The sequence below is a fragment of the Sturnus vulgaris genome, chromosome 29 (genome assembly GCF_052056855.1).
Source record: "Sturnus vulgaris isolate bStuVul1 chromosome 29, bStuVul1.hap1, whole genome shotgun sequence".
Taxonomy (NCBI): Eukaryota; Metazoa; Chordata; class Aves; order Passeriformes; family Sturnidae; genus Sturnus; species Sturnus vulgaris.
The window spans coordinates 3,000,578-3,026,917 of NC_142271.1; the positions used below are offsets into that span (position 1 = coordinate 3,000,578).

Genomic DNA, 26,340 nt, shown 5'->3' on the forward strand with positions numbered 1-26,340 from the left:
TATTTAATTATTAAGAATCTCCGAGTCTGATGGGCGTTGCGCTCTGCTCGGGGCACACGATTTTACACGTGGATTCAGTGAAAGGCTCTGTGGGCTGAGAGGCGGGGCGGGTACAGGTGCGGGAGGTCAGGGGGTGCGGGAGGCCGCTGCTCGCCCCGAGCTGCCCCCGGCGGCGGCCGCCAAACGGAGCCCGCACCGCGCCCGGCCCCGCGGCTCTACCGGCGCCGCCGCCGCTCGGCTCGGGGCGGGGCGGCTCCCGCACGGCCCCGCGCCTGCGCCCCGCCCGCGCCGCTGCCGGAGCCGCTGCCGGAGCCGGGGCCGCGCAGGGCGGGCGGGGCAGGGGCGGCTCCGGGCCGGGAGGAGGCGGCGGCTCCGCGCGTGCCCAGCCCGGCGGGCGCAGCGCAGGCGCCCGGGGCCGCCGGCGGTGGCGGCCATGGAGCGGAAAGGTGAGCGCGGCGCGGCCTCCATCGCCCCGCGGGGCCCCCGCAGGGCCCGCCGCGCTTCACGCCTCTCTCTCCTTCTCTCCCTCAGTGCTGGCGCTGCAGGCCCGGAAGAAGCGGACCAAAGCCAAGAAGGACAAGGCCCAGAGGAAGTAAGTGCGGCCGCGGCTCCCTTCAGGCGGCATCTCCCGCCGGCACCGCCGCCTCTTTGTTCCCCCGGCCCTCCCGGCGGGGATGGGGCTGCCGGGCCCGGCGGCCCGGAGGGCGCTCGGGGCAGAGGAACGAGCGAGCCCCCGGGGCCGGGCAGGTTTTTAACCGGAGTTACCCGAGCGCACGTTTCGGGCGCAGGCAGCAGCAGCAGCGCGTGGCGCGGGGCGGCCGTTCTGCTCCCCTCGGCGGCTCCGGTCGCGGCTCCTCGGGCCGGACGGGGAACGTCCAGGGCTCTGCCGTCCCTGCTTCTCGCCGAAGCCCGGCCGTGGAGTTGCGGTGGTGCTTAGGGACGCAGCTCCGCGTGGTAGTCTGTCCTTGGCCGCTGTGCCCCGGGGGAGTTGTCACCGTCCCCTCTCCGCAGTGCCCGGAGCGCTTCAGCAGCTGCCGGCTTTAGGAACCAGCTTCTCTCGACTCTCTTCCCCCTCTTGACTCTATTTCCCACCGAGATTTTTCACTTTTCCTTAAATTTTGCCGAAAGAATGCCGTGGTATGTTGTTTACTTCGTTCTCTAACTTTGATGCTCTCGTGTGGCTTCTCTCCTGCCGCAGGAATGTCACGAGTCTTTATGTGTGGGGAACTTTTGGAGGCAGATGTAAAAATGAGAAGAACTCGAGTAAATACTAAACAATGGCTTTCAGCAGGCTGCACTAAGTGCTGTGTTCAGTGCTGCTCATGGATTCCTTTCTACAGAAAGGTGATGTAAATCCTAGAGCTGGTTCTGTATACAAAATGCTGCTTATTTCTCTAAAATCTCTGGTGACTCAGGATGCTTTTTATTTGAAGATGCCAGGAACTAAAGATAGTTATTAAGTAAAGCTAAGGCTTTGGGGGTGGGAATTGGAGGGTTTTTTCTTTAGGCCTATAGTAATGCTTTCTCAGACACATCACAGGGATTTAAAATATTTTTTTCTTGTTGCCTCCAGCCAGGAGTCAGTGGTTTTGAGATGGGGCTTTTGAAGAGTGAGGAGCCTTAACCAAAGTATTTGGGAGACATCCATGATGGTTCTGTGCTATTCCATATGTGTTTCTGGTATTTCTTGAAGGTGGCATAAGGACAGTTTTTGAAATGCTCTCCTCCTTCTCTAATTTCTGTATGAATAATCCATTGTCTAATTCTATACATGTTAGGTTTTTTTTCCTTTCTCTAGCTGCAAACCAGCGATACTGACTCTGCTAACAGAGTCCACAGTGCAGGGGATCAGTTGCTAATTTGTGTAGATTTTGAGGTTACTGAATAATAACTTTCAGAGCTGACATGGTAGGGGTTTTTCATCATTCTTTTTTTAACCACATATTCAGGACAGGTTAAATGCACTGCTGGTTAGCTCTTGATTTTGCCATTAACCTTGATTTGAGTGCAGAGCCATGCTGTTTGTCAAATGCTGTGTTTATATTCTTACACTTCATGCTTCAACTCTTTTCACTGGTGCCATAAGTTTATTGGATTGTATCTCAGAAATTAAAGAAACTTGCATGTGCTTTATGCTGTGCAACTAAATGAACTCAGTGTCAGCCTCTAACTTTAGGTACAGTTCCACAACATTTATTCTATTTAAATACAAAGCTGCTCTAGTTAAATCTTCTAAAATAGGCTTAACTAGGTTGTTTCATGACTTTCCATAAAATCTATACTTAAAACTACATGCAATTATAACATGCTTTTAATATCTGATGTTCCATGATAGTTTAGATCACACATGCAATTTTTTTTTGCATTACATTTTTTCTTTACATTTGCAGTGAAAGCATGAAACAATGATTTTAAAAGGCTGAGTTTGGTATTTTATATTTTTCATTTTAAAAATGAACTACACCTGCTTTAAGTTTACCTATAACCCCAATATTGTTAAAAACAGAACAACAAAAAAAAACCACTTGGAAAGGTTAAAAGAAACTGGAAAGTTACTTATTTTTTCATCATTCAGTAGTTAACATTACTGTTAACATTGGTTCAGATGAGACCAGTCTAAACTGATGATTTACAGAAATACCTTGTAAATACTAATTATGGTTATGTGTATAAGCTTTTTTAATAGGAAATAATATATATTTTTGAAATGAATGTGTATTTTTATGGGAACATCAATCACGTTTTAAATTTTCTGCAAATTCATCATGATCCTATTTCTTTCCCTCCTTCCTGTCTTAAAAATTTCATTTTATGGCAGTGAATTGGAGAATGCATTTATCCTAGCACTTCTGTAGAAAGAGAGCAGGCAGAGTTTCTTGGAATTCTGAAGGTGAGATACCTGTAATTTCCCAATCCAGTAAAACTACCCCAAATCTTTTGGTAATTTGGAGGATTCATTAAACCAGCTGTCTCAAATGTTAGCTCAGGAAGCTGCCACTTGATTTGCCTGCTTGTTGGTTCCATTTCTGCCACTTCAGAGAATGTCCTGGCCGTGTACCTTTGTTCAGGTCCCATTTCTGTGAGACCTGAGGAGCAGGGCAGGGACAGGGACAGCTGAATGCCCTGAAGGGACAAAATGCAAGCTCAGACACAGGGAGATCCTGAATTCTAATATTGACTGTTACTGAAAACGAGCCTGTGAGCTTGCAAGCTTTTTTTTCCTGCCAGAGCTTTAGTAACTTCAACTGTAAACTCTTCAGGCAGTAGTAGCTGGTGAGGTGCATCCAGGTAGTTGGTTTTGCCCAATTCTGCATTTTTGACAAGACTTTTACAGTTCTCTAAATCAGTTACTGTGTCTTTGGAGTTCATCATAGGTGGACAGATGTGTTGGATGAAATACTTGCCCATGTCCTTTGGAGGGTGGGGGAAATGCACAGTGCTTTCCTGGGAACACTTTTACCGCTTTCCCTTGTATTCTGTGGAATTGCAAACATAATTCTTTGTGTTCTGGTGTTTCATGAGCTGTCTTGGATGGGGATGTGCCAGGAAGGTGGGATGGGTGTGCCAACAGCTCAGCCTTTCAGCCCTGCTCTGTGTCCTGCAGGTGTTTCTGGGAACATTTAATGCCTTGGTGCAGCAGGGTGGGCTGTGTTTAGGAAGCAGAGCAGGCTAACAGATCATCAGCTGGATTTTCTCTCCCAGGTGCTGTTTGGATGGCAATGTTGCTTTATTAGCTCTTGTTCCAAAGTGATGCTGAAGCACAGCTTCTATCTGCTTGCATTTGAAAGAGGTTCACGTTCACAGAGTCATGAAGGTTGGAAAAGCCCTTCAAGATCATCACATCCAACCTGTGAGCACTCCCCACCTTGTCCACCAGACCAGGACACTGAGTGCCACATCCAGGTGTTTGTTGAACATTTCCTGGGATGGTGGCTCCACCACCTCCCCTGGGCAGCCCATTCTAGTATTTAACAACCCTTTCCATGGAGAAATTCCCCCTGAGAATTCCTTCTTCATTTCATGCTCTGTAAGACTGCACTATGTGAACAAAACCTAATGCACAAGGAAAATCTGGTATTTACTTCAGAACTGTGCTTCTGTTTGAAAATACCAGTTTGAACTAAAATACAAATACAGTTGTATTTAACTGATGTCTCAGGCAATTTGTAATGGAATTGGGCACTTGTGGCTGTTAAATCATGACTGCTAGTAAAATACTGTGGGTTTTTTTGTCTGTGTTTTATGTTGCAAGGCCTCAGAAGTGCAAAGTGTTTTCTTTGTCCTAGGGAAAATTATTCCTTTAGTTACTAGTGAGATTAAGAGCCAGAATTTAAAAACTAGTCTCAAACGCCCATCCAGATTCAAAGCAGAAACAGACAAGAGACTGAAGAAAAATTTTTATGGTACAACTCATTGCTCTGAATGAAGAAAATAAGTGTACTACATAGAGCTAGGCTACAGGTCTGTATAATATGTAGGTGGTGGGTATTTCAGTGGCAGGCCCAAATGATAATACTGTCTCATCAAATTCAGTATCTTTGTGTTTCAGGAGTAGTTGGCATATTCATGTATAAAACCACTAGTTCTGTGTAAGGGGTGTTGAACCAATTGAGCTTCAAAGCAGAACATTTTATTGCTGTAAGCATGAATATCTACAAAAGCAGTGGCAGCCGTAAGGTATGTGGCTTGTTCTGGAAAATGTGCATGATCTGAATTTTTTTCTGCTAATTCTGCCTGCCCTGGTGACTTTAATCATTTCTTACAGGCTTTACTGAGTGGGAGATATTTTTTCACAGGCCTTTGAATAGATCCTCTGTCTCCTACTCCTGCAGGGAAGCAGTGGCAGAGCTGAGTTAGTAGTCTTGCTTTCTCTCCATTTCTTCCCAATTGCCTGCACTATTCATTATTTTCAATAAGCTGTTTTATCATTACCTGAAAATTTCTGGCAAGACTCTTGACATGCAGTGAAGCCTCACTTCTTCCTCCTCTCTAAAATTGCTACGAAGAGAGACACAGTCAGTAGATTTTCCATGTGTGTAGTCTGGAGAACAGAATATTCATAGTTGGATCTGATAGTTTCAGTTCGTTCTTGTATTTTGTCTTTGAGGAGCCCTTGAGTTCTAACAGCTCTCTCAGGTTCTTCTTCAATTTATTCAAAGCTTTGCCTGGGATCAGGATCCTGGATTATGTTTTCCTCACTTGTCTTTCATAAGTATTTTGAACATAAATTTAAGGTAGAGTCAGAATGCATTGCCTTCATAATTTTTTCATTCAAATACAGACGTGATTATCAGACTCTGACAGGACCCAACTGAAATCTGCTGGTTTCCATGGAAGTCCCTTGGTTTGTGATAGCTGGAATAGCAGATAGTTCTGCAAACAGCTTGTTAAATGCTGGTGTGGGGGAGTGGGGATGGGAAGCAAGAAACTTGATTGCCTGTTATTTGTGTTTTAGTACCTTTCTCATGTGAAAGCCAGTTCTTATCTTCAAATTGAGCTCCCACAGATCTGCTAATGAAAAGTTTATCTTGGTGCCTCTGAATGCTGTTGTCAAACTAAATGTTTGACCATCTCCAGCCTTCTTTTAAGCAGTGGTATTCCTGTATCTCTGGGATGAATGCTCGATAGCAGCAAGTATTGTGGATCTCCCCTACTGGTGGAAAACACCAGGTATTTATTCAGAAAAACAGGGATGCAACAGTAAATGAGTTGCAATAATCATGAAATAATATGGATTCTACACTCATAAGAACCCCACCATCAATGATTTATAATTGCCCCAAAACAGAATTTCTTGAGCAGTAAGGCTGGCTGCATACAAGCAGGGAAACACTTTGATCATTTCATACCCGAATTCATCTTGAAAGTTGTGTGTAGTTAGTTACCATATTCATTGAGCATGAGATTTGCCAGCAGAGCTGCATGTGAATGCTCATTCTCACTAGATGTGTCTTAACATGATCTGGAAATCACAGGCACACTAAGAAATAGTAATGAGATGCAGCCTGCAAGCATTCTTCCTTAAAGAGACATTGTCTCCATGCACAGATGTGGAAATGGGAGAGGGATTTTATTGTCACCGTGCCATATGGGGCTTCTTCTCAAATGAAAACACGGAGTCCTTGAGTGAGGTTTTGCTGTATTGGGTGTAGAGCCCAGCAGAGCATTGGGTGTTTAAGGTAAAAGAAGAGTCTGGGGTGTGTTTGCAGTGCCTTTATCTGGTGCCTGCAGTGGGAGCTGGGTTTGTCATTCCTCCTGCGTTCTCAATTGAGTTCTGCTTGGGGGCGTTTCACGTCTGTAATTTGAGCTCACCAAGAAGGGGTGACACTGCTTCTAAAGACTGTGTTGTAGGCGACTTAAAATTAGGAAAGCATTTCCCTTCAGTTTCCTGCAGTTGGGCGTCATCTTTGCAAATATCAAGGGAGAGGCAGACAGAGAGAGGAGTAAGGAGAGTGGCTTTTTTTGTTAGTATGTGTTTAAGGATGACGGGTGTGACAAAAGTGATTTGGCCTAAATGTACATTGCCTTTCTTGCTTGAGGGTGGAAGGAGTCTGCTTTTGTATCTATTCAAGGCAAGTAATTAGGTAGCGCGGACAGTATTTCTGGTGTTTTAAGGACAAGGAAGAATCTTTTCTGTCCAAAACAGAGTTTTGAAGTCATTCTTAATGCTCTTGAATAGGAGAACAAACACCACCTTTCAAGTATTTTTTTTTTTTTTTTTAATATAAGTTACTGGAGCAGAGAGAACACATTTAGAGTTCGATGGTGAAGTTGAGTGTGGAGACTTATAGAGGGCACCCTTCCTTCTCTGCAAATCTGTAAGAACCCACACTGTGTAGCTGAGATTTCTTAATCAATTTTTACCTTACTTTTAATGTGTGGACCAGATAAGTGATTCCAGTGAAATCTGGCAAGAGAATTCCACGGTGTTTTTCCAAATTGCTTTAACACCTTCTGTAAGGAACAAGTGAGTGACTCAAATCTTAGCTCTTGCAAATAACTTTGCCATCCCTGCTGTGCATTGCAGGGGTTGGGTGATAACTTCAGTGAACACGGAGCAAAATCTTGCCTACAGTGGAAAATTTTGAATGTTTTAAGCTCCTTTTCTAATATGAAGAGGTTTAGCAATGCTAAACTATTAAAAGCGTCTTCAGACTTCTGTGAGCTTTTAAGGTGAAAATATTTTAGACCTACAACTGGATGAAGACAATTCTTTAAACCTCTTGCTTTAAAAGTGCGGGGGCAGCTTCAGTATATCTTTCACTAATAAAGTCTTCCCTAGGAGAGAAATCTCTAAATTGTTACTTGCTATGTCACATTGTTGGTGACTTGTTTCCCCTATCACTTACATAAACCAGCAGCATAAACAGGCACAGGAAATGACTGGGAATTGTGCATTGTTGGAAGATCATGTTAAGTACCCGCTGCTGTGAGAAATACTCGGTTCAACTTTTTAAAGAAGATTTGACTCCTCCTGCTTGTTTTGTCATTTTAAGCATAAAAGATAAGTTTTTCTTGTAACTCTGAAAGGAGAGGTGTGGAATTACTTCAGAAAATTCATTTTTCCTTTGAACTCCGTTTCCCTGCTGCGTGATTGTGCTGGAATTCCTCTATCAAAAGGGTTTCTCTGTCGACAATTACCATGATCCTTGTCTCCATCCCAGCTTTGAATCCACTGGGCTATTGAATAGGCAAATAAAACCGGCTGGTTCAGGAAGATGAAACAAAGTATCTGCCTGAATTTCTAATTTCATTAGAGGGAAGCAGAGACATGTAGACATCAAGAGGAGGGGATGAATCTTGATGCTCACCCCCCTGACATGACTGAATTTGCAGGAAGATCAGCTGAGAGCAAGCCCCAGCCTTGCTGCACGGCCCTTCACCTGCAATGCAGTGCTGGGCAGCTGCAGCTGGGTGCTGGAGGCAAATCCCTCTTCTCCTTCACTCTTGCACAAAGCTTTGCTGCATTTGAGGAGAACCAGCCCCTCTGCCTGCTGCTGATGTCCCCCTCCTTCCCCAGCACTGTGGTGTGTGACTTTTGATGGCTTTTTCGAAAACTGTTGGGCTGCCTTCAGGAATATCTTTATCCATGGGAGGCCGTGCTTCTTGCAGGTAGGTTCCCCTCTCTGATTTTTGTCTCGTGAATTTGCAGTTCTTCAGGGAATAAGGACTTTTGGGAGGGTCTCTCTAGCTGTGAATTCACACGAATTCCACAGAAGATTTAGCATTTTGCCGTAGCTTTGCTGTTCCACATTGTTTTTCTGAAGTAAAATATTGCTATGTAGTTGTAGAGAGACCCTGCGGATCCAGTTCATTCTGATGATTAATTAGCACAATGAGAGAGCAAAAGGAAAATATGATCACAGTGTTCTTCCATAGATCAGAGGTGGCTATGAAAAAAAGTAACCTAGAACACTTGGTTTTTAATGTGTAAACAATCATTTAGTATAGGATTTTTTTATGTACGCTATCTGCATTTTGCAGTTTTGACAGCAGCTGTTTCAGCTGTCATTTTAAAATACTGGATATGGATTTTTCTACTGTCTTTAACAACCTTTTGTGCCTTTTAGAGTACTGTCTTTATAAGCAAAGCCGACAGATGAGGCTTTTGTATATAATATTTTTCTTAGGTATTAATACATATTCTGCCCTGATTAATTCTCTCTTAATCTCTATCTCTGGCTAACACGGTCATTTCAGGGGAAGAACAGAGTGGTGTGTAATAACATCAAACAAATTTATACAGGAATGGAAAGCAATGAGGTGTATTTTGGAGGTGATTTCATAAAGGAAATAGCACTGTAGAGATGTATGTGACCTGAATTTCAGCTTTCTTACATTAGTTGGTATCACAGGCTCTAATGTAGAAGTGAAACGCTTTTGGATCCCCATGAAAGACTCAGCTGCAGACTCCAGGGTGTGTCGTGTGTGAGGCTGCCAGCAGCAGGATTCGTCAGCCCCTTAGGAGGGGCACAGAAAGCTTCCAGGAGAATGGGCTTTAGTGCTTCCAGTAACTTCTTCCTTGATGCATGGAATTGCTATTATTGAGAAGCACTGGGGCTGCAGAATGGCGTGATTTGTCTGTCTGCATCACTGCCACTTAAGGGGAATTTTCTTTTGAGTCCTTTTCAATCCCTTGCATCCTGTGCATTTAAAAAAAGTGAAAATCCCAAAACAGCACTCGGGAGAATTACTCTTTACTACTCAGGCTATATGTGAGGTTCCTGGCTTAAAATCTTTCTGTCCAGTTCCTGTTCTCTGTCCTGTTTATAGGATTTGTCTATCTAATCTCCCCTTCAGCCATTCTGTCTATGGCCGTTTCTTACCTTTGCTGCCTGCTCTTAATTTGGGGATAATGTGTGACTTGTATCTTAATTGTCCCCTAAGGAATGCAGCAATTTTAAAGAAGCTTTTTGACCTCTAAGACTTTCTGCACCCCCTACTGCAGGTTTCCTTCTTCCTACCCCTGACTTATAATTCAATGACTAAAAAAGTCTAAATACTAAATATCTCAGGGCTGGATCAAGCTGCAGAGTTGTTAATAAAGGTCTCATTAGCTTGGCAGTCTTTGGTTTATGGTTTGACACCACTAAGCTGTTCCTGAATTTAAAAAATCATCAGGACTTACCAACAACAGACTGAAAGTAAATATCTGGTGGTGGATTGTGCCTGGAATGCCCTTTGTAGCTCTTCCTTGCTTAAATGAACTTAAGTTGTGGATTTTAAGTGGCTGCAAATTTAGTCATCATCAGACTGGAACACAAGATTTCTCCTTTTTTATGATGTTTAAGATGGCTGTAGTTTGAATGTTGTTAGCAGTGTGTTTAATGTATGAAGTCTCAGCAGAGTGCATGTGTAGTAGGTCAGTGCTGAACATTCATTCTGCTGTATAGCTATTCCAAATGAAAATACTGCATTTTTCCCGTGGATTAAGATGAGTTAGTACAGCCCTGATAGGATGTGCAGGACTCCAGCTCAGGACTGAGTTGTGAAAATGAATTTGAGGGCCTGCCTATGTTGCTGCCATAGCCACGGGGTGGGCAGTTCCTTCTTGCAGCAAAATGAGCTGAATTTGAAAGAGGGTGCTGAAGGCTCCGGTGTTATCTGCTCCTTCCCTGCAACAATAGTTTCAATACAAGAAACTTCCTCTAATTCACTGCCAGGGAACTCTCTGTAAAGAATGTTATCTTGTGCTTGTGTGTCACTGCTGTAATGAAGTTTGCTGCCCACTTCTTCGGACAATTCCAGCTTTTTTTTTAATATCTCGTGCTTCTGAGGAAAGAAAACTTAATGTTGATATCTTGCAGTACTTTGCCCTTAAATGCTGCCAAAGCAAATGGTCTGTAGGCATTGTTTTCATTATAGATGTTTGCTTTGTACAGAAGGATCTTGAATCTTTGTAGGCATTTAATCATTCCCTGTAATGCTTTGTAAAGTAAATAAATTAGCTGATTTTGGTATTAGCCTTTCATAAACTGTTTAGCTGTGGTCAGTGTGATGCCATGAAAGAGCTGAGAAATGGGAGATATTTTATTTGGGGAGCACTGTCTGAGTGTGTGAGAGGATGGAGGGTGGCCTTTTGCTGACATGGCCTTCACAAGCAAGAACTCAGAGTAGCACGTTTGGTGGAAAGTTAAACAGATAAAATGAACATTTTTATTTATGAATGTGGGAGTGAAAAGCCTCCACCACCTTAGGGCCTGATTCCAATCCGTCTGCAATCACAAGCTCTCAGGAGGGTTTACTGAACATCTGCTCTGTGTCCTCCCACTCTCCATAGTTCAGACAACTGTAATAAACTTTGGATCTTGAGTGAAGAACTGAACTAAAAATGCAGCCTGTCCTTTGAGAACAGAAGAAATAAATGTCAAAATTAGGGGCTCTAGTGTTCTAAAGTGTTAGAAGCAGAAGGACCGTTAAATCTTCTTTTGACCTTGAATGTGGAAAGAACAAAGGGCCACAAGTGCTAAAACACTGGTTAACTTCTTCTTTTGAAAAGAGAGTAAAAATTAATTGATGTCAGTCTTTAAAAGAAAATCAATATTTAAATTTTAAAGTTTTACCAAGGATGACAATTAAAATATAAATCTGCTTTAGAGAAGGAGTTCAGGGGCTAATGTTTTGGTGGGACTTTTGTCTGGACTTTTCTGGTTCCATTAGGAAAGTGGACCTAGGGCATTAAGGTTCATTTCTCACGAGTATACAAACAATTATTTCTGTCCACTTTTATCTTAGCTTAGGAATAAAAGCATTGACATGTAAATAGCTTTTCTGAAGGATGAATATTGCATCTCCTTCATCCTCAGCAGTCCCTCACGTGCTGTGGAGACATAAGGAGTACTGTGTGTGACATGCAGTGTGTCCTGTGGGACATTCAGAACATGATGTGTGTGTGTGACACGGGCACTGGGGTCTGTGTGTGTGTGTGTGTGACACGGGCACTGGGGTCTGTGTGTGTGTGTGTGTGTGTGACACGGGCACTGGGGTCTGTGTGTGTGTGTGTGTGTGTGTGTGTGACACGGGCACTGGGGTCTGTGTGTGTGTGTGTGTGTGTGTGACACGGGCACTGGGGTCTGTGTGTGTGTGTGTGTGTGTGTGACACGGGCACTGGGGTCTCTGTGTGTGTGTGTGTGTGTGACACGGGCACTGGGGTCTGTGTGTGTGTGTGTGTGTGTGTGACACGGGCACTGGGGTCTCTGTGTGTGTGTGTGTGACACGGGCACTGGGGTCTGTGTGTGTGTGTGTGACACGGGCACTGGGGTCTCTGTGTGTGTGTGTGTGTGTGTGTGTGTGTGTGTGACACGGCCACTGGGGTCTGTGTGTGTGTGTGTGTGTGTGTGACACGGCCACTGGGGTCTGTGTGTGTGTGTGTGTGTGTGTGTGTGTGTGTGTGACACGGCCACTGGGGTCTGTGTGTGTGTGTGTGTGTGTGTGTGTGTGTGTGACACGGCCACTGGGGTCTGTGTGTGTGTGTGTGTGTGTGTGTGTGTGTGACACGGCCACTGGGGTCTGTGTGTGTGTGTGTGTGTGTGTGTGTGTGTGTGTGTGACACGGCCACTGGGGTCTGTGTGTGTGTGTGTGTGTGTGTGTGTGTGTGACACGGCCACTGGGGTCTCTGTGTGTGTGTGTGTGTGTGTGTGTGTGTGTGTGTGACACGGCCACTGGGGTCTGTGTGTGTGTGTGTGTGTGTGTGTGTGTGTGTGTGACACGGCCACTGGGGTCTGTGTGTGTGTGTGTGTGTGTGTGACACGGCCACTGGGGTCTCTGTGTGTGTGTGTGTGTGTGTGTGTGTGTGTGTGTGACACGGCCACTGGGGTCTCTGTGTGTGTGTGTGTGTGTGTGTGTGTGTGTGACACGGCCACTGGGGTCTGTGTGTGTGTGTGTGTGTGTGTGACACGGGCACTGGGGTCTGTGTGTGTGTGTGTGTGTGTGTGACACGGGCACTGGGGTCTGTGTGTGTGTGTGTGTGTGTGTGTGACACGGGCACTGGGGTCTCTGTGTGTGTGTGTGTGTGTGTGTGTGTGTGACACGGGCACTGGGGTCTGTGTGTGTGTGTGTGTGTGTGTGTGACACGGGCACTGGGGTCTGTGTGTGTGTGTGTGTGTGTGACACGGGCACTGGGGTCTCTGTGTGTGTGTGTGTGTGTGTGTGTGTGTGTGACACGGGCACTGGGGTCTCTGTGTGTGTGTGTGTGTGTGTGTGTGTGTGTGTGTGACACGGGCACTGGGGTCTCTGTGTGTGTGTGTGTGTGTGTGTGACACGGGCACTGGGGTCTCTGTGTGTGTGTGTGTGTGTGTGTGTGACACGGGCACTGGGGTCTCTGTGTGTGTGTGTGTGTGTGTGTGACACGGGCACTGGGGTCTCTGTGTGTGTGTGTGTGTGTGTGTGACACGGCCACTGGGGTCTGTGTGTGTGTGTGTGTGTGTGTGTGTGACACGGCCACTGGGGTCTGTGTGTGTGTGTGTGTGTGTGTGTGTGTGTGACACGGCCACTGGGGTCTCTGTGTGTGTGTGTGTGTGTGTGTGTGTGTGTGTGTGACACGGCCACTGGGGTCTGTGTGTGTGTGTGTGTGTGTGTGACACGGCCACTGGGGTCTGTGTGTGTGTGTGTGTGTGTGTGTGACACGGGCACTGGGGTCTGTGTGTGTGTGTGTGTGTGTGACACGGGCACTGGGGTCTCTGTGTGTGTGTGTGTGTGTGTGTGTGTGTGTGACACGGGCACTGGGGTCTCTGTGTGTGTGTGTGTGTGTGTGTGTGTGTGTGACACGGGCACTGGGGTCTCTGTGTGTGTGTGTGTGTGTGTGTGTGTGTGACACGGCCACTGGGGTCTGTGTGTGTGTGTGTGTGTGTGTGACACGGCCACTGGGGTCTGTGTGTGTGTGTGTGTGACACGGCCACTGGGGTCTGTGTGTGTGTGTGTGTGACACGGCCACTGGGGTCTGTGTGTGTGTGTGTGTGTGTGTGTGTGACACGGCCACTGGGGTCTCTGTGTGTGACATGCTGTGTGTTCTGTGTGTGTGACATGCTGTGTGTTCTGTGTGTGTGACATGCTGTGTGTTCTGTGTGTGTGACATGCTGTGTGTTCTGTGTGTGTGACATGCTGTGTGTTCTGTGTGTGTGTGACACGGGCACTGGGGTCTGTGTGTGACATGCTCTGTGTTCCGTGTGTGTGACATGCTGTGTGTTCCGTGTGTGTGACATGCTGTGTGTTCCGTGTGTGTGACATGCTGTGTGTTCCGTGTGTGTGACATGCTGTGTGTTCCGTGTGTGTGACATGCTGTGTGTTCCGTGTGTGTGACATGCTGTGTGTTCCGTGTGTGTGACATGCTGTGTGTTCCGTGTGTGTGACATGCTGTGTGTTCCGTGTGTGTGACATGCTGTGTGTTCCGTGTGTGTGACATGCTGTGTGTTCCGTGTGTGTGTGACATGCTGTGTGTTCCGTGTGTGTGTGACATGCTGTGTGTTCCGTGTGTGTGTGACATGCTGTGTGTTCCGTGTGTGTGTGACATGCTGTGTGTTCCGTGTGTGTGTGACATGCTGTGTGTTCCGTGTGTGTGTGACATGCTGTGTGTTCCGTGTGTGTGTGACATGCTGTGTGTTCCGTGTGTGTGTGACATGCTGTGTGTTCCGTGTGTGTGTGACATGCTGTGTGTTCCGTGTGTGTGTGACATGCTGTGTGTTCCGTGTGTGTGTGACATGCTGTGTGTTCCGTGTGTGTGTGACATGCTGTGTGTTCCGTGTGTGTGTGACATGCTGTGTGTTCCGTGTGTGTGTGACATGCTGTGTGTTCCGTGTGTGTGTGACATGCTGTGTGTTCCGTGTGTGTGTGACATGCTGTGTGTTCCGTGTGTGTGTGACATGCTGTGTGTTCCGTGTGTGTGTGACATGCTGTGTGTTCCGTGTGTGTGTGACATGCTCTGTGTTCCGTGTGTGTGTGACATGCTCTGTGTTCCGTGTGTGTGTGACATGCTCTGTGTTCCGTGTGTGTGTGACATGCTCTGTGTTCTGTGTGTGTGTGACATGCTCTGTGTTCTCTTCCAGACCTGACACCCAGCACCGGGGCCCTGCTGCTCATTCCGAGAATGATCTTCCCGAGCAAGAGGAGGAAATCCTGGGGTCAGATGATGATGAGCAAGAGGATCCAAATGATTACTGTAAAGGTGAGCTCCTGCCTGTTTAAGATGCAGTGTTTTCAGTGCAATTAAGGAATCCCCTCCATTTCCCATTTGCTGTAGAGAATGAAAATAGACTCCCTCTTACATTAAGAGTGCTCTGAAATGGGATAATGGTAATAACATTTTTCAAGCTACCATGAAATGGAGGAGGTGGTCTCCAAGTTTCCCTCTGCTATCAGCCAAGATTTGAGTTGCAGAGCTGTTTTTAATGCATAAGTTTAAAGCTGTTAACTTTTCTTCTCTCCCCGAGGGCTTTCAATATTGATAAAAGCAAGTAGGCATTTAATTATTTTTTTAAATTTCATTGTCAAAGGCACACTTTCAAATCCTTTTCATATTCTTCGGTTTTATTTTGAAAATCAGATCATTATCTTGATATCCATTCTTCAGAAAAATTCGTTTCTGCAAATAGCCTTCCCCTGTTTCTCCAAGCAGAAATGAAATATAGAGCAAATTAAAATACCAAATCACAATTCCTTCTCTTTATTCTGTTTCCTGCCAGTTCCATCTTTAGCTTTTCTTGTTTTTTCTTCTGTGATGGAATCTCTCTGTATAGTCAGTAGCTTGAGAGATATGAAGGATGCAGAGGAGACTTTGCTGTTTTCAGCAAGGAAAAGTGTTGGAATCTTGGGTGCAGTACCTGTTTCACATTCTAGGCTCAGAGCATGCAAAAACATTGCTGATATTTAACTGAAGATTCTGTTACCATCACAACCTGTGCTTTCCAAAGGTGGTCAGCCTAGCAGACTTCAGGTATTTTCACTGAGGAGATACTTCGTGGTGCTGCAGTGATTGTGGTGCTCGTTCCCCACACCTTTTCTCTGTTTTTTGTGGTTTTCCAGGGGGTTACCACCTTGTGAAAATAGGAGATCTCTTCAATGGACGTTACCACGTGATTCGGAAGCTTGGATGGGGCCACTTCTCCACCGTGTGGCTGGCTTGGGACATCCAGTAAGTGCTCCTGTTCCAGATGGTGTTCCTGCCAGGAATGCACAAGGCTGAGCAGAAAACATCCTTTTACTTTTAGACAGAGCCACAAAGCATTAGCTGTCCACACCCTAGCACAGGAGTTTTTTCTGATATTGTGCATGCAAGTGCATGGGAGGGACCTAATAGGACAAACCATATCTGTGGGCAGAGTTGTGTTCAATCTCTGAACCTATTATTCCATATTTTGAGAAATGACTAACACGAACCTTTAGTTTAAAATATTCAAAGACAATCTTTGAGTGCTTAAACCTTATTTTTCCATGATGTGTGAAATAAACTGTCTTGCACACAAAAGAATTAGGATAATCCTGGAGAATAAGTTCTTTGTATGAGCATTAACAGTTCCCAATTTACTTGCCATATGTGCCCAGTGGGAGGAGATTTGTGGCAATGAAGGTGGTGAAGAGTGCAGAGCACTACACAGAAACAGCATTGGATGAAATCAAGTTGCTGAAATCGGTGAGTGCCTGAATTGGGCTCAATTTTATTTTACTCTTCTTTTTTTTCCATTTTGGTGAGTTGCCATTCATCAAGTGCTTGGTATTTCCAGATCATGAAGATTTTGTGTAGGAACCAAACAGTGCAGTGGAGCTGACATCAAAATAATCTTTCTCTGCAGGTCCGCAACAGTGATCCGAATGATCTAAGCAAAGAGAGAGTTGTTCAGTTATTGGATGACTTCAAAATTTCAGGAGTGAATGGTTCCCGTATCCTTTTGTGCAATAAAAGCCAAGAATTGCAGAAAGATGGGAGTTGCTTGGGCAGCTGCCTTGCTTTGGCAAGCAATGCCCAGACATCCCTTTCCCTGCCCAAGGAAACCTGCTGTAGGAGGATCTGCCTGCTGAGCTCAGATCCAGAGTGATGATTCAGTTCTGCTGTAATTTGTGTCAGCACTGCTTGGTTGTGCTTTTAATGTTCTGCCACCAATTTGTGAATCAGGGCTGAGTGGCAGTGTCAGAGGTACCTTTGAGGTAGGAGAGCCCATCTATCTCAACCCCTCAATTTTGCAAGCAGCCTGTTAATAACCTGTTATTTCAGTAAAGCAGTACAGCATGTTAAAATCAGTAGCTGAAAATAGCAAATGAGCCATCTATAACTTGAAAATAAGCTTGGTTTCTAGTTAGGGAAACATCTTATTTTGTAATTTATCAGCAGTGTTAGGGTGTTTGCAGTGTATTGCTTTGACAGTGGCCTGTAGTTCTGGGAGCAGCCTTCTCATGGGCAGTGATTTGTAGCAAGTGGTAATAATGGATCCTCAGAATTTGGAAATTGGAATTTTTGTGCATTGTTTTCACTTCAAGATAATTTAAACTTTATTTCAGTGAGAATTGAACTACAGATTATAAACAGCAAACCCATAATGCATTTCTCTAACTTTTTTTGAGTAAATGCTGATTTGAGCTTATGTTTCTTCCACTCTTGTGAAATGTGTGCTTTCTGCTAGTGTAGATGAAAAGCAGCCTAATAAACTCATAGCAGTTTGCATTCTAAAACAAAGGCACTGTACTGAATATGTCACTGGAGTGACTGTAGCTGTTGAGATCTTAGAGCTAAAAAGCAGATCATATAAATATAGTTGAAATCCAGACTTGTCAAAAGTTTGTTTTGCTGGTTAAGAGGCAAAGGAGGGCGAAGAAAGTGACTTCGTTGTTTTGAAGATTACTTATGAAATGGAAATTTTATTATCTTTTCAGGTAATGCTGGTACAGAGGGATCTGGAATCGAGTTTTGCCTGGGGCAGAAGTGTAGGCTGTTCCAAAACATACAGTAAATACTGATGTACATTTGGGAAACTGCCTTCCACTTAAAGCAGGAGATTGCTGCTGCAGTGGGGACCTTTGTGCAGCTCCATCCCTCTGTATTTTATTTTATTTTAGATAATGGCACTGTTGTGTAGGATAGGATGATGCTCTTGAGGAAGGCAGCTTTTCCAAGCTGTGTCAGAAGGATGGAGATTCTTTAACATAAAGTGCCCAGCTGGTATGGATTTCTTTTGATCCTCAGTCCTGGCAATTGGGACTGGTCTGCATGTCCAGGTTTTTCCTTGATTCAGTTCCAGATATTTGTATGGTGTTTGAAGTCCTGGGGCATCATCTCCTGAAGTGGATCATCAAGTCAAATTATCAGGGTCTTCCACTCCCTTGTGTCAAAAAAATCATCAAACAGGTAAATTCCAGTTCTGACTGCACTCTTCCCTTTGACCCAGTTAAAACTCTTTTACTGATCTTCCTCAGATCCAAAGAAAGAAAAGTTAAAAATCCATGGTATCTCCTTCATGCAACAAAATATTCTTGAGTTAGTATTTACTTTCTCTACTGCAAGCCCCTCCTGCTGCAAATAGTTGTTTTCTGACACTTAAACTGTGATGGTTTTTTGCTTTTAACCTCTTCTTACCTCAATCATTCATCATAAGTGAAGTATTTTTTTAAAGCTGTCACAGTAAGCACAGTGCTTAATGATGGGAAGAGCAAGAGAAACTGGTTCTCCCTCCTGGGTGGTTGCCTAAGAAGAAGCACCTTTCTACATGGGAGGTGCAGGGGAGGAGGAAGATGTGATTTTATTGTAGAGTATTAAAATTAGATCTTCACCTGTGGTAAGTTAAGTTATGAGGGTAAATAGAGTATTTTTAAATGGTAGCTAAAATCTGTATGCAAATCTCTTTTTTTTTGTGGAACTGAGCAGTAACCACTGATCACACTGCTCTAACCTGGAGCATTCTCAAACAAACAAACCTTTTCATGTTCACTGGCCATCCTAGGCACTTTTGCATTTTCACTTTGCTCTCAATTACATTGTCTTATGGTTGACTTCCTTCCCCCTTGCCTGCAGGTTCTTCAGGGTCTGGATTACTTGCATACAAAGTGTCGAATCATCCACACAGATATAAAGCCTGAGAACATCCTGCTGTGTGTCAATGACCAGTACATTCGCAGGCTGGCTGCAGAGGCAACAGAGTGGCAGAGATCTGGGGCTCCCCCTCCATCTGGCTCTGCAGGTGATTTATTTTTTTCTTTTTCTCCCCCTGAAAATTAATGCTGTTTCACCCACATACTCCCAAATAATCACTAAGGAAAACTTCCTGAGTACGGTAGAACAATAATGCAAGTAACCTTTGAAAATGAGTGTAAATTGGGAAATTAGTCATCAATTGTAACTCAGATGATGGGGAAGGCAGTTTGTGTCAGAAAACAAGAGGGAGGGTAAATGCACACTGGAGCCTGCTTTGAACAACAGCTAATCTGGCACTGGTAAAGTCAGTCTTATGTAGCACAGTGTTGATGCACTCAGTGTAGAACTGGTGTAAAAATGTGGCAAAATTCTCACATTTCCTTCAAAAGTTTATTAATTTTCAATGCATGATGCTAAAAATGCATTTGATGAGAGTTTCAACAAGATGAGTTACCTGTTACCAATTTGCAGAAGTCTGGAAAACCATAATAGAAACAGCTTCCTTGACATGGAAACATCCCTAAAGATCTGAGGGCAAATTCTCTGGTGTTTATTGTGTTCCTCCTCAGAACATCCATCTGTAGCTGTGTGTACTTTTCAAAAAACAGTGTGTATTGGAAGGCTCTGTCAGTCATCATCTTACAACACCAACATTGAGCTGAAGTGATCACAGCATATCTTAGCTTAAGGAAGCTCCCTGAAGCTTGGTATTTTAATGCTTTGATTTGCATTTTCATTTGGGTAGGATGCATAATACATGCAGTAAATGAAGCTACGTGACAGGAAGTTTAAGTCTTTGATATCAGTCAAGCAAGACTCCTGAAACTTGAATTATGCATTTGCTCATTTAATGTCTTTCTTTTTTTTTATTGTTGTGTTTTTGTAAAGAAATGAGCCTTCAAAATCACATTTGCTGATGATATTAAAATGTTATCAAACCACATAGGAAAAATGTACCTTAACATCAGAATGCAGTTGCAGTTTTTGAATATAGCCATACTGATTTACTGATCTTCCTTTCCCTTTCAGTGAGCACTGCACCACAACCAAAACCAGTAAGTGTAATAGCTTTCATCTGTAAGTATGCATCTACTGATAGCATCTCCTGCATTGTTTCATAATCCAGCCAGCATTAGGAGAAAGCAATCTCATATCAGAAGGAAAATGTGTAATTTGTGTTTGGGATAGGCATCAGCTTCAATGCTGTCTTGGACTTGTAAATGATATTAGCTCATTTATCACCAGAACAAGGAGTTCTTGTGGTGATCTCAAGGTCTGTTGGGAAAGTGACTGTTCTGTGGAGTCTGAGACCTCCCTCACTTGGAGAACAACGTAGGTTTTTCAGGTCAGGGCAAAAATGCCCTGATAAGAACTGTAGACAAGTGGTTCAAAACCCAGAATAGCTGCTTTTTATCTGGGAGAGGAGCTGTCTCCAGCATTTTCATCACAGACTGCTTCCTCAGTTCTAAGATAAATTAAATCTTGGTGCATTTTAAATTTATTGGAGTATAAAATGTTAAGTCAAATTTCTCTGCTTGCTTCTGTGTAGGCTGACAAAATGTCAAAGAATAAGAAAAAGAAGTTGAAAAAGAAGCAGAAAAGACAAGCTGAGTTGTTGGAGAAGCGAATGCAAGAGATCGAGGAAATGGAGAAGGAAGCAAACCCTGGGCAGACACAGCCTGGAGAGGAGGAAGAAGCTCAGACCCCTTTGCAAATGCTTATAAAAGTCAGTCCACCAGAGGAAAATGTCAGCAAAAAGCCAGGTATGGACCTAAAGCATTGCCAGCATGGATGGACAGTGTTGTCCATTTACTCATGGGTGTGAGGAGGGAGTGCCTTTAGCTGAGGTCATTTCACCTCCTTGCATTGGGTTCTGTCCTTCTGATGAGACTGGGAAATCTCCTGCAAACTGAGTGAGTGCATGCAGAGTACTCCCTGCCTCTCGGGGTGCCCTTGAACACATTCTGCCACATTCTCCTTTTCCCCTCTTGCAGCACAAGCCCTTGGACAGGAGCAATCAAATCTCATGGAAAGCGTTGTGGAAAAACGTGCAGCAGAAATCAACTGCAACGGAGTGATCCCAATGACGGACTTGACAGACTCTGGGAATGAAGGGTCTGTGCAGCTCGAGGATGACCTCCACAATGCCAATGACTGTGGCAATCAGCCTCACACGCAGAAGTCTGAGAACTTGCACAGCTGTAATTACAGTCAGCACAACAATGACTCAGAGAAGAGGCCTCCAGAAGCAATGTCGGACTCGTTTGTGCCCTTGGCCCCAGAGGATTCCATGGTGTGCCAGCCCACACCCAACCAAGAGCAGGCGTTCAGTGAGCAGAGGATCAACAATTTTCAGGAAAGCATCAGGACAGAGATCCCTTCAGAGGATGAGAATGAGAATAACAGCCCGACAGACAACAAAGGTATAAGAGGAACCTTGTAAGAAAGGGTTCCTTGATGTGGGAGATTGCTTTACCACACTTTCATCATATGAATAGAAATGTGCATTTTGTAGGCTGAAGTGATCAGAACCACCTGTTTGAGAGTTTTCCTTCTAGAAGTAATTAACCTGACAATCATACTCCAAAATGTTTGCTGTTTGTGGGTGCCAGTTATGTTTGTCCCCCAGTTTTGACTTTTGAGTGCATAAATAATCCTACTTTTTAAAAATACCTCTACCTTTGGTTTTCAGTGGAGGAAATCTCCTTTGAATCAGGTGCTGCTTATCTGATTTTCATTAAGCCTACAGATTGTCACTTGTTAAATTAAGGGATAAGTATGTTCAGTGTGTTCTGACAGTTTGGTTCTTAATATGGAGCAAAGGTAACTTCTCTCCCTTACTCAAGATGGATAAATGTATTCCCAGAAAATGCAGCCTGAAACAAAGCTTACACAGTGTAGGGAAAGAAACCCAACCTCTTTAATGTTTTTATTTAAATATGATTTTCTTCAGAGTGGAAAAAATGTGTCTTGTAGGCTTAGGAGAAAATAAGATGTGAAATAGTGTACAGCAATTTAAACACATTCCAGGTGTGTGTTAAAAATACGAATTGGTAAAACTGACCATTTTTGCATCCCTGTGTTCATGCCAGGTGATATATATCTGCTTGGAGAAGGAGGGTAAAACTAGCATTTGTACTTATTAAAAAAAATCTGTATTCTAGTATTTTCTTGCCAGAGTACCACTAGGGGAGTTATATGCATGAAAACTAACAAGAGAAATTCAGATTTTTGAAACTTGAAATGCACTTTGCTGGATGCCTCTGCTAGGATACTGACATCTTTTGCTTCTTACAGCCCTCTCCCAAATTTACAGCTTCAAACTCTCCCAAATTTTAGGATTAGAGGTACAGCTAGGTGTCACTTAGAGAGCAGAAGTGTTGAGTCACTATCTCCATTCAATTTTCCCAATATATCCTTTAGCTCTTGGAATTGTGCTGCAGCAGTGGGTGATGGGTATGTCAGAAAGATGCTGCACCACGGGGACCCTTCCTTCAAAGATTTAGGAGGGCTTAAGGGGGGTTGTGAGGTTTATTTTGTCTGGCAATGCCCTTATTTCAGCAGGTTGTTTTTTTTTTTTTAATACAGACAGACTGTGCAAAAAATGCTGGGAAATAGTCACTGTTGCATATGCTCATTTATTCTTCTGATTAATGACACCAGTTGGGTCTTAATGATGTTGTTGATAGTGGAGAGTGATGCTCATTTTTATCCCCAAGCATCAGGGAGGAACAGTTCTGATCCATCAGAAAAACTTCCTGGCTGGGATGAGGTTGGTAGGATTTGGGTGACAGATGGTGACACTGCCTATGTAGCTTTAATCAGCTGTTGTACACATTGCCTCTAGGAAAATCAGCTGCTGGGAATTTCCTTCTTAATCCTCTTGAGCCCAAGAATGCAGATAAGCTCAAAGTGAAGATAGCTGACCTAGGAAATGCCTGCTGGGTGGTAAGTTTAGTCTTTTCACATTGACTTTTTAAAGCTGCACATTCAGTCAGTTTGCCAAGATGGAAAGGAATTTGTAAAACAGATCTTTAGACCTGGCTGTGAAAACAGTGACAGTTTGAAACTATGCGAGGGGAAAAAAGGGAGGAAGCAGGGACACAAGGAAAGTCCTCTAAAAACAAAATTTCAGCCCGTGCTTTGGGTTCCCCACTGGCATTTGATTACTTCTTATAGGGCTGTGAGCTATGTCACATAGACAGTGTAGAAATCTGCTCATGGGGAACTGCTGAAGGAGTTTCTCAGTCTCTAGGAGAGCTACAAAGTTGCAAACAATTGCTCTGATGTGCTGGTTCTGTGGCTTGTCAGACCATTTCAGTGCATTCACAAGCACATGAAAGAGACTCACACAATAAAACTCCCGAGTTTTATTCTTTGATGGTTGTGCTGTGCTGCTTTCAAATGTTTGACGTTTCAAATAGAAGGAATATCTCTTTTTACTTGGCTTCTAAAATGGCAAATTACTTCAGATCTGTTGGGAGGGATGAGTCTCAACTCAGAATTGCAGGCAGGCTTGCAGTGCCTGGCACAGTGATTTCTCACATTGGTGTTGATTATGTGCTTTAAGGTAGCTGGACCATGGCCTGGCTGCCAGGACTGGGCAGGAGATGCTGCAGAATCTTCCTTTATTCTGTTTTTGTGGCTTGCTTTCCTCTAAATTACTGGGCTGTTTCCCTTGAGGAGTATCTCATGTAGAGCATTTAAACAGCACTTACAAATATAAGGAAATAATAATGGGGATGTAAAATGCAGCTGAAATATAATGGTAATGAGCTTTGATCTAGTCTGGCCTTCCAGGTTGTTGATTCTGCTCTTCTAAGCAGTCTTGAGCAGTTTAGTAAAAGATTTCTTCTCTTTAGCACAAGCATTTCACTGAGGACATCCAGACCAGGCAGTACCGGTCCCTGGAGGTGTTGATAGGCTCAGGGTACAACACCCCTGCTGACATCTGGAGCACAGCCTGCATGGTGAGTTCTGCCAGTGGGGATCTTCTCCTCTGTGCTGAGGGACTGGCAAAAATCCCTTACAAGTCTTCAGTCAACTTCCAGACTTGCTGAATAATAGGTTTCCACACCAGAGTTGTTTTTTTTTTTTTAAATTTATCTTTTTTTTTTCCCTCCACATGCGGCTTTCCTTTTGAAAGTTTTGTTGTTCAGCATCAGCAGATTTCAGATATGACTGTGCTTTGCCATCATTCTTTCTGGAAAAACAGAACAATCAGGCAATTTTGAACACAATGTCTTTTTATATTTAAAAAAAAAGCCTTTCTGCTTTCACTGTTTCACAGGTGCCTTCAGTATCATTTCTAATTTTAATCATCCTCTGCAGGTTTGAAATCAATATTCAGTCTGAGTAATGCTGAGATGAGGCTGGAGCTGTTCCTGTAACAGCTGGCAAATGTAGAATATGACAATGGAAAAAAAATCAGTTCAGCCAGTTACTGCATGTGCCTCTTCAGTGTCCCCACTCCGTGTCTTCTACAATTCAAAACTTGGGTTTTATAATTTAAGATTGGAAAATAGACATTTTTGCTGTCTTGGAAAACAAGCTGAGATTTTGATTAATGTGGTAAAAGAAATTGAAGTTGGGTCATATTTTCTCTGCAGAGCATGTGGCCAGAATTACACAGTGTGCCTGATTCAATTGTTTGGCACCAGCAGTTCATAAAGAAAACTGAGAATACAGAAGGTCAGGGGTAGTGTTCAGAGTACAAGTGAATACATAAAGAGTGAATGTGTTACAGAATTTAGGAGTGGTGAGTTGAAATGAGTGCAGATGTTTTTCTCATTTAAAACATGTTTTCATCTCTACAGACAGATGTTCAGAGATTAACTGTTTGAAAAACATGGGGAAAATTAGGGAGAGGGAAGAATCCCCAAAAAACCCAAGCAAAACAAAACAAACTAAAAATGACCCAGCCCAGAAACTGTAGTTTGGACATGGTGTTATTTTTGCAAAACCCTGAAGAGGAAGAGGAAAGGCTAAGCATGTGAAATACCTAAACTTTGTGGTTAACTGGTGGTCCTGCCACCAAAATTCATCCCAGGTGTGCCTGTTATGTTTTTAATGCAGTTTTTAAAGCATTGCAAAGTCACTGCACATTTTAGGCTGTAATTTAAGATTATAGCTGTTTACTGTAGTTTTGTAGGTTCTTCTTTCCCACTGCTTTCCTTCTGGCCCACAGAGATTTGCAGCTTCAACCTGCAGCACATCTTAGGGTGTTTTGAAGTGATTTAATGTGCTCATTTCTGTTTGTTCAGGCCTTTGAGTTGGCAACAGGGGACTATCTGTTCGAGCCTCACTCTGGGGAAGATTACTCACGAGATGAAGGTCTGTTTGTCTCAGTTTTTCTTCCTTTTTAAAGTGGGACTTGAAATCCAATGGCTGCCTCTTCAAAATGGGCCTTTTCTTACAAATCAGCAGTGCAAAAGCTCCTTGCAAAAAGATTATTTACCCAAATGAGCAGCAACTGTGCTCAGGCCTCTGCAGTAGAACACTGCAGTGAAGTCCATGCTCTTGTTCTGGTGTTTTGCATTCCTCTTGCTGCTGGATTCTCTTCCTTGTGTCTCAAACTCACTGTGCCTCAAATTGCCCATATTTGTTTTCACTTGCCCCTTGTCTATGTTGTTGCTCAGTGTAACTGATTTCAGATGGGTCTCCAAAGTAATTTTTGAGGGATAGTATCTTTATCCTTATATCCCAGAGCATGAAACCAGCATAGAGAGGTTTTCTGTGGCTGAATCTCATTTTTTTTTTTTTTTTTTATTTTTCACATGCAGATCATATTGCATTGATCATAGAACTTCTGGGGAAAATACCTCGCAAGCTCATTTTGGCAGGAAAATATTCCAAGGAGTTTTTCACCAAGAAAGGTAAAAGGAAACAAAGCAAATATCAATCATCCCTTGCCCCAAATACACAGCAGTGTCTTGCTGGAAATTCCAGCAAAGATGACATCTTTAAGTCTTTCTTTTGTTTATGAAATGCCTTATCAGTAAAACTGCAATTAAATGTAAGGCATTCTTACCTTACTCCTAAAAGCATCCTACACCCTAGTGCTCAGCATCTTGGTGTAGATCAATTGCAGAAAGTAGAAAAACAGCACAGTAGATGCTTTGTCAAACTTGATGTGGTTTTATTTAGCTGATCTCTGTCAGCTAGAGGAGGGAATTCACTTTTGAAGGCTTTTCTGGACAGCTTGACTCCATTTCTGGCATGCCAGGCACCTTAAATAGCCATGTTGCTCAGAGCACAGAACATTATCATAAAGTCCTGAGTACCCCAGAAATGTACTGAGTCAAAAAATTAGGTTTTGACCCAGTTTAATAATTCTTTTTATAAAAACAAGCCCGTCTTTATTGTAGTGTATTGTTTTCTCAAACACTGTTCCATGCATTCCATGTATTCCAGAGTCAGTGGCACAGTTTCTGTCATGTCAAGCAGCATAATTGGTGATTTAATGAAGTTAATATATGCTGATAGGGGATCTGAAATAGCAGGAGGTGGAAACAGAAGCCTTTGAGGAAGTGCAGTTCTGTAACAGGCTTCTAAAGCAGATAGAAAAGGGGGTTTGATAGAATTGAGTTCTCCCTCCAGCACACCCCAGCACTTTGTATTCCCTTAGAACAGTCTGTGAGTTCACTCTGTCATGTTGAGCTCTTCAGCCAACTTTACTGAGCTCTCTGTTCCTGTATCTTGCACTTAACCTGTTTGTGTTGGGTTTT

The 26,340-nt window shown here is 43.6% G+C and overlaps 1 protein-coding gene across 2 annotated transcripts in view; it reads left to right on the forward strand.

Moving 5' to 3' along the window:
* The first annotated feature begins 352 nt into the window (after positions 1–352).
* Positions 353–26,340, forward strand: part of SRPK1 (SRSF protein kinase 1) — a 28,476-nt gene continuing 2,488 nt past the window's right edge. The window contains exons 1-15 of one of the 2 annotated variants that reach the window (XM_088180373.1): positions 353–446; positions 532–592; positions 14,541–14,659; positions 15,517–15,625; positions 16,036–16,123; positions 16,284–16,371; positions 17,724–17,830; positions 18,494–18,659; positions 19,643–19,668; positions 20,163–20,376; positions 20,608–21,036; positions 22,461–22,561; positions 23,476–23,583; positions 24,877–24,946; positions 25,396–25,488. In XM_088180373.1, the coding sequence (XP_088036499.1) occupies positions 434–446; positions 532–592; positions 14,541–14,659; positions 15,517–15,625; positions 16,036–16,123; positions 16,284–16,371; positions 17,724–17,830; positions 18,494–18,659; positions 19,643–19,668; positions 20,163–20,376; positions 20,608–21,036; positions 22,461–22,561; positions 23,476–23,583; positions 24,877–24,946; positions 25,396–25,488 (1,792 nt within the window). In that variant the 5' untranslated portion in view covers positions 353–433. Of the gene's footprint in view, positions 447–531; positions 593–7,738; positions 8,113–14,540; positions 14,660–15,516; positions 15,626–16,035; positions 16,124–16,283; positions 16,372–17,723; positions 17,831–18,493; positions 18,660–19,642; positions 19,669–20,162; positions 20,377–20,607; positions 21,037–22,460; positions 22,562–23,475; positions 23,584–24,876; positions 24,947–25,395; positions 25,489–26,340 lie in introns of those variants that run through there. The other variant, XM_088180374.1, reaches the window with a different exon arrangement.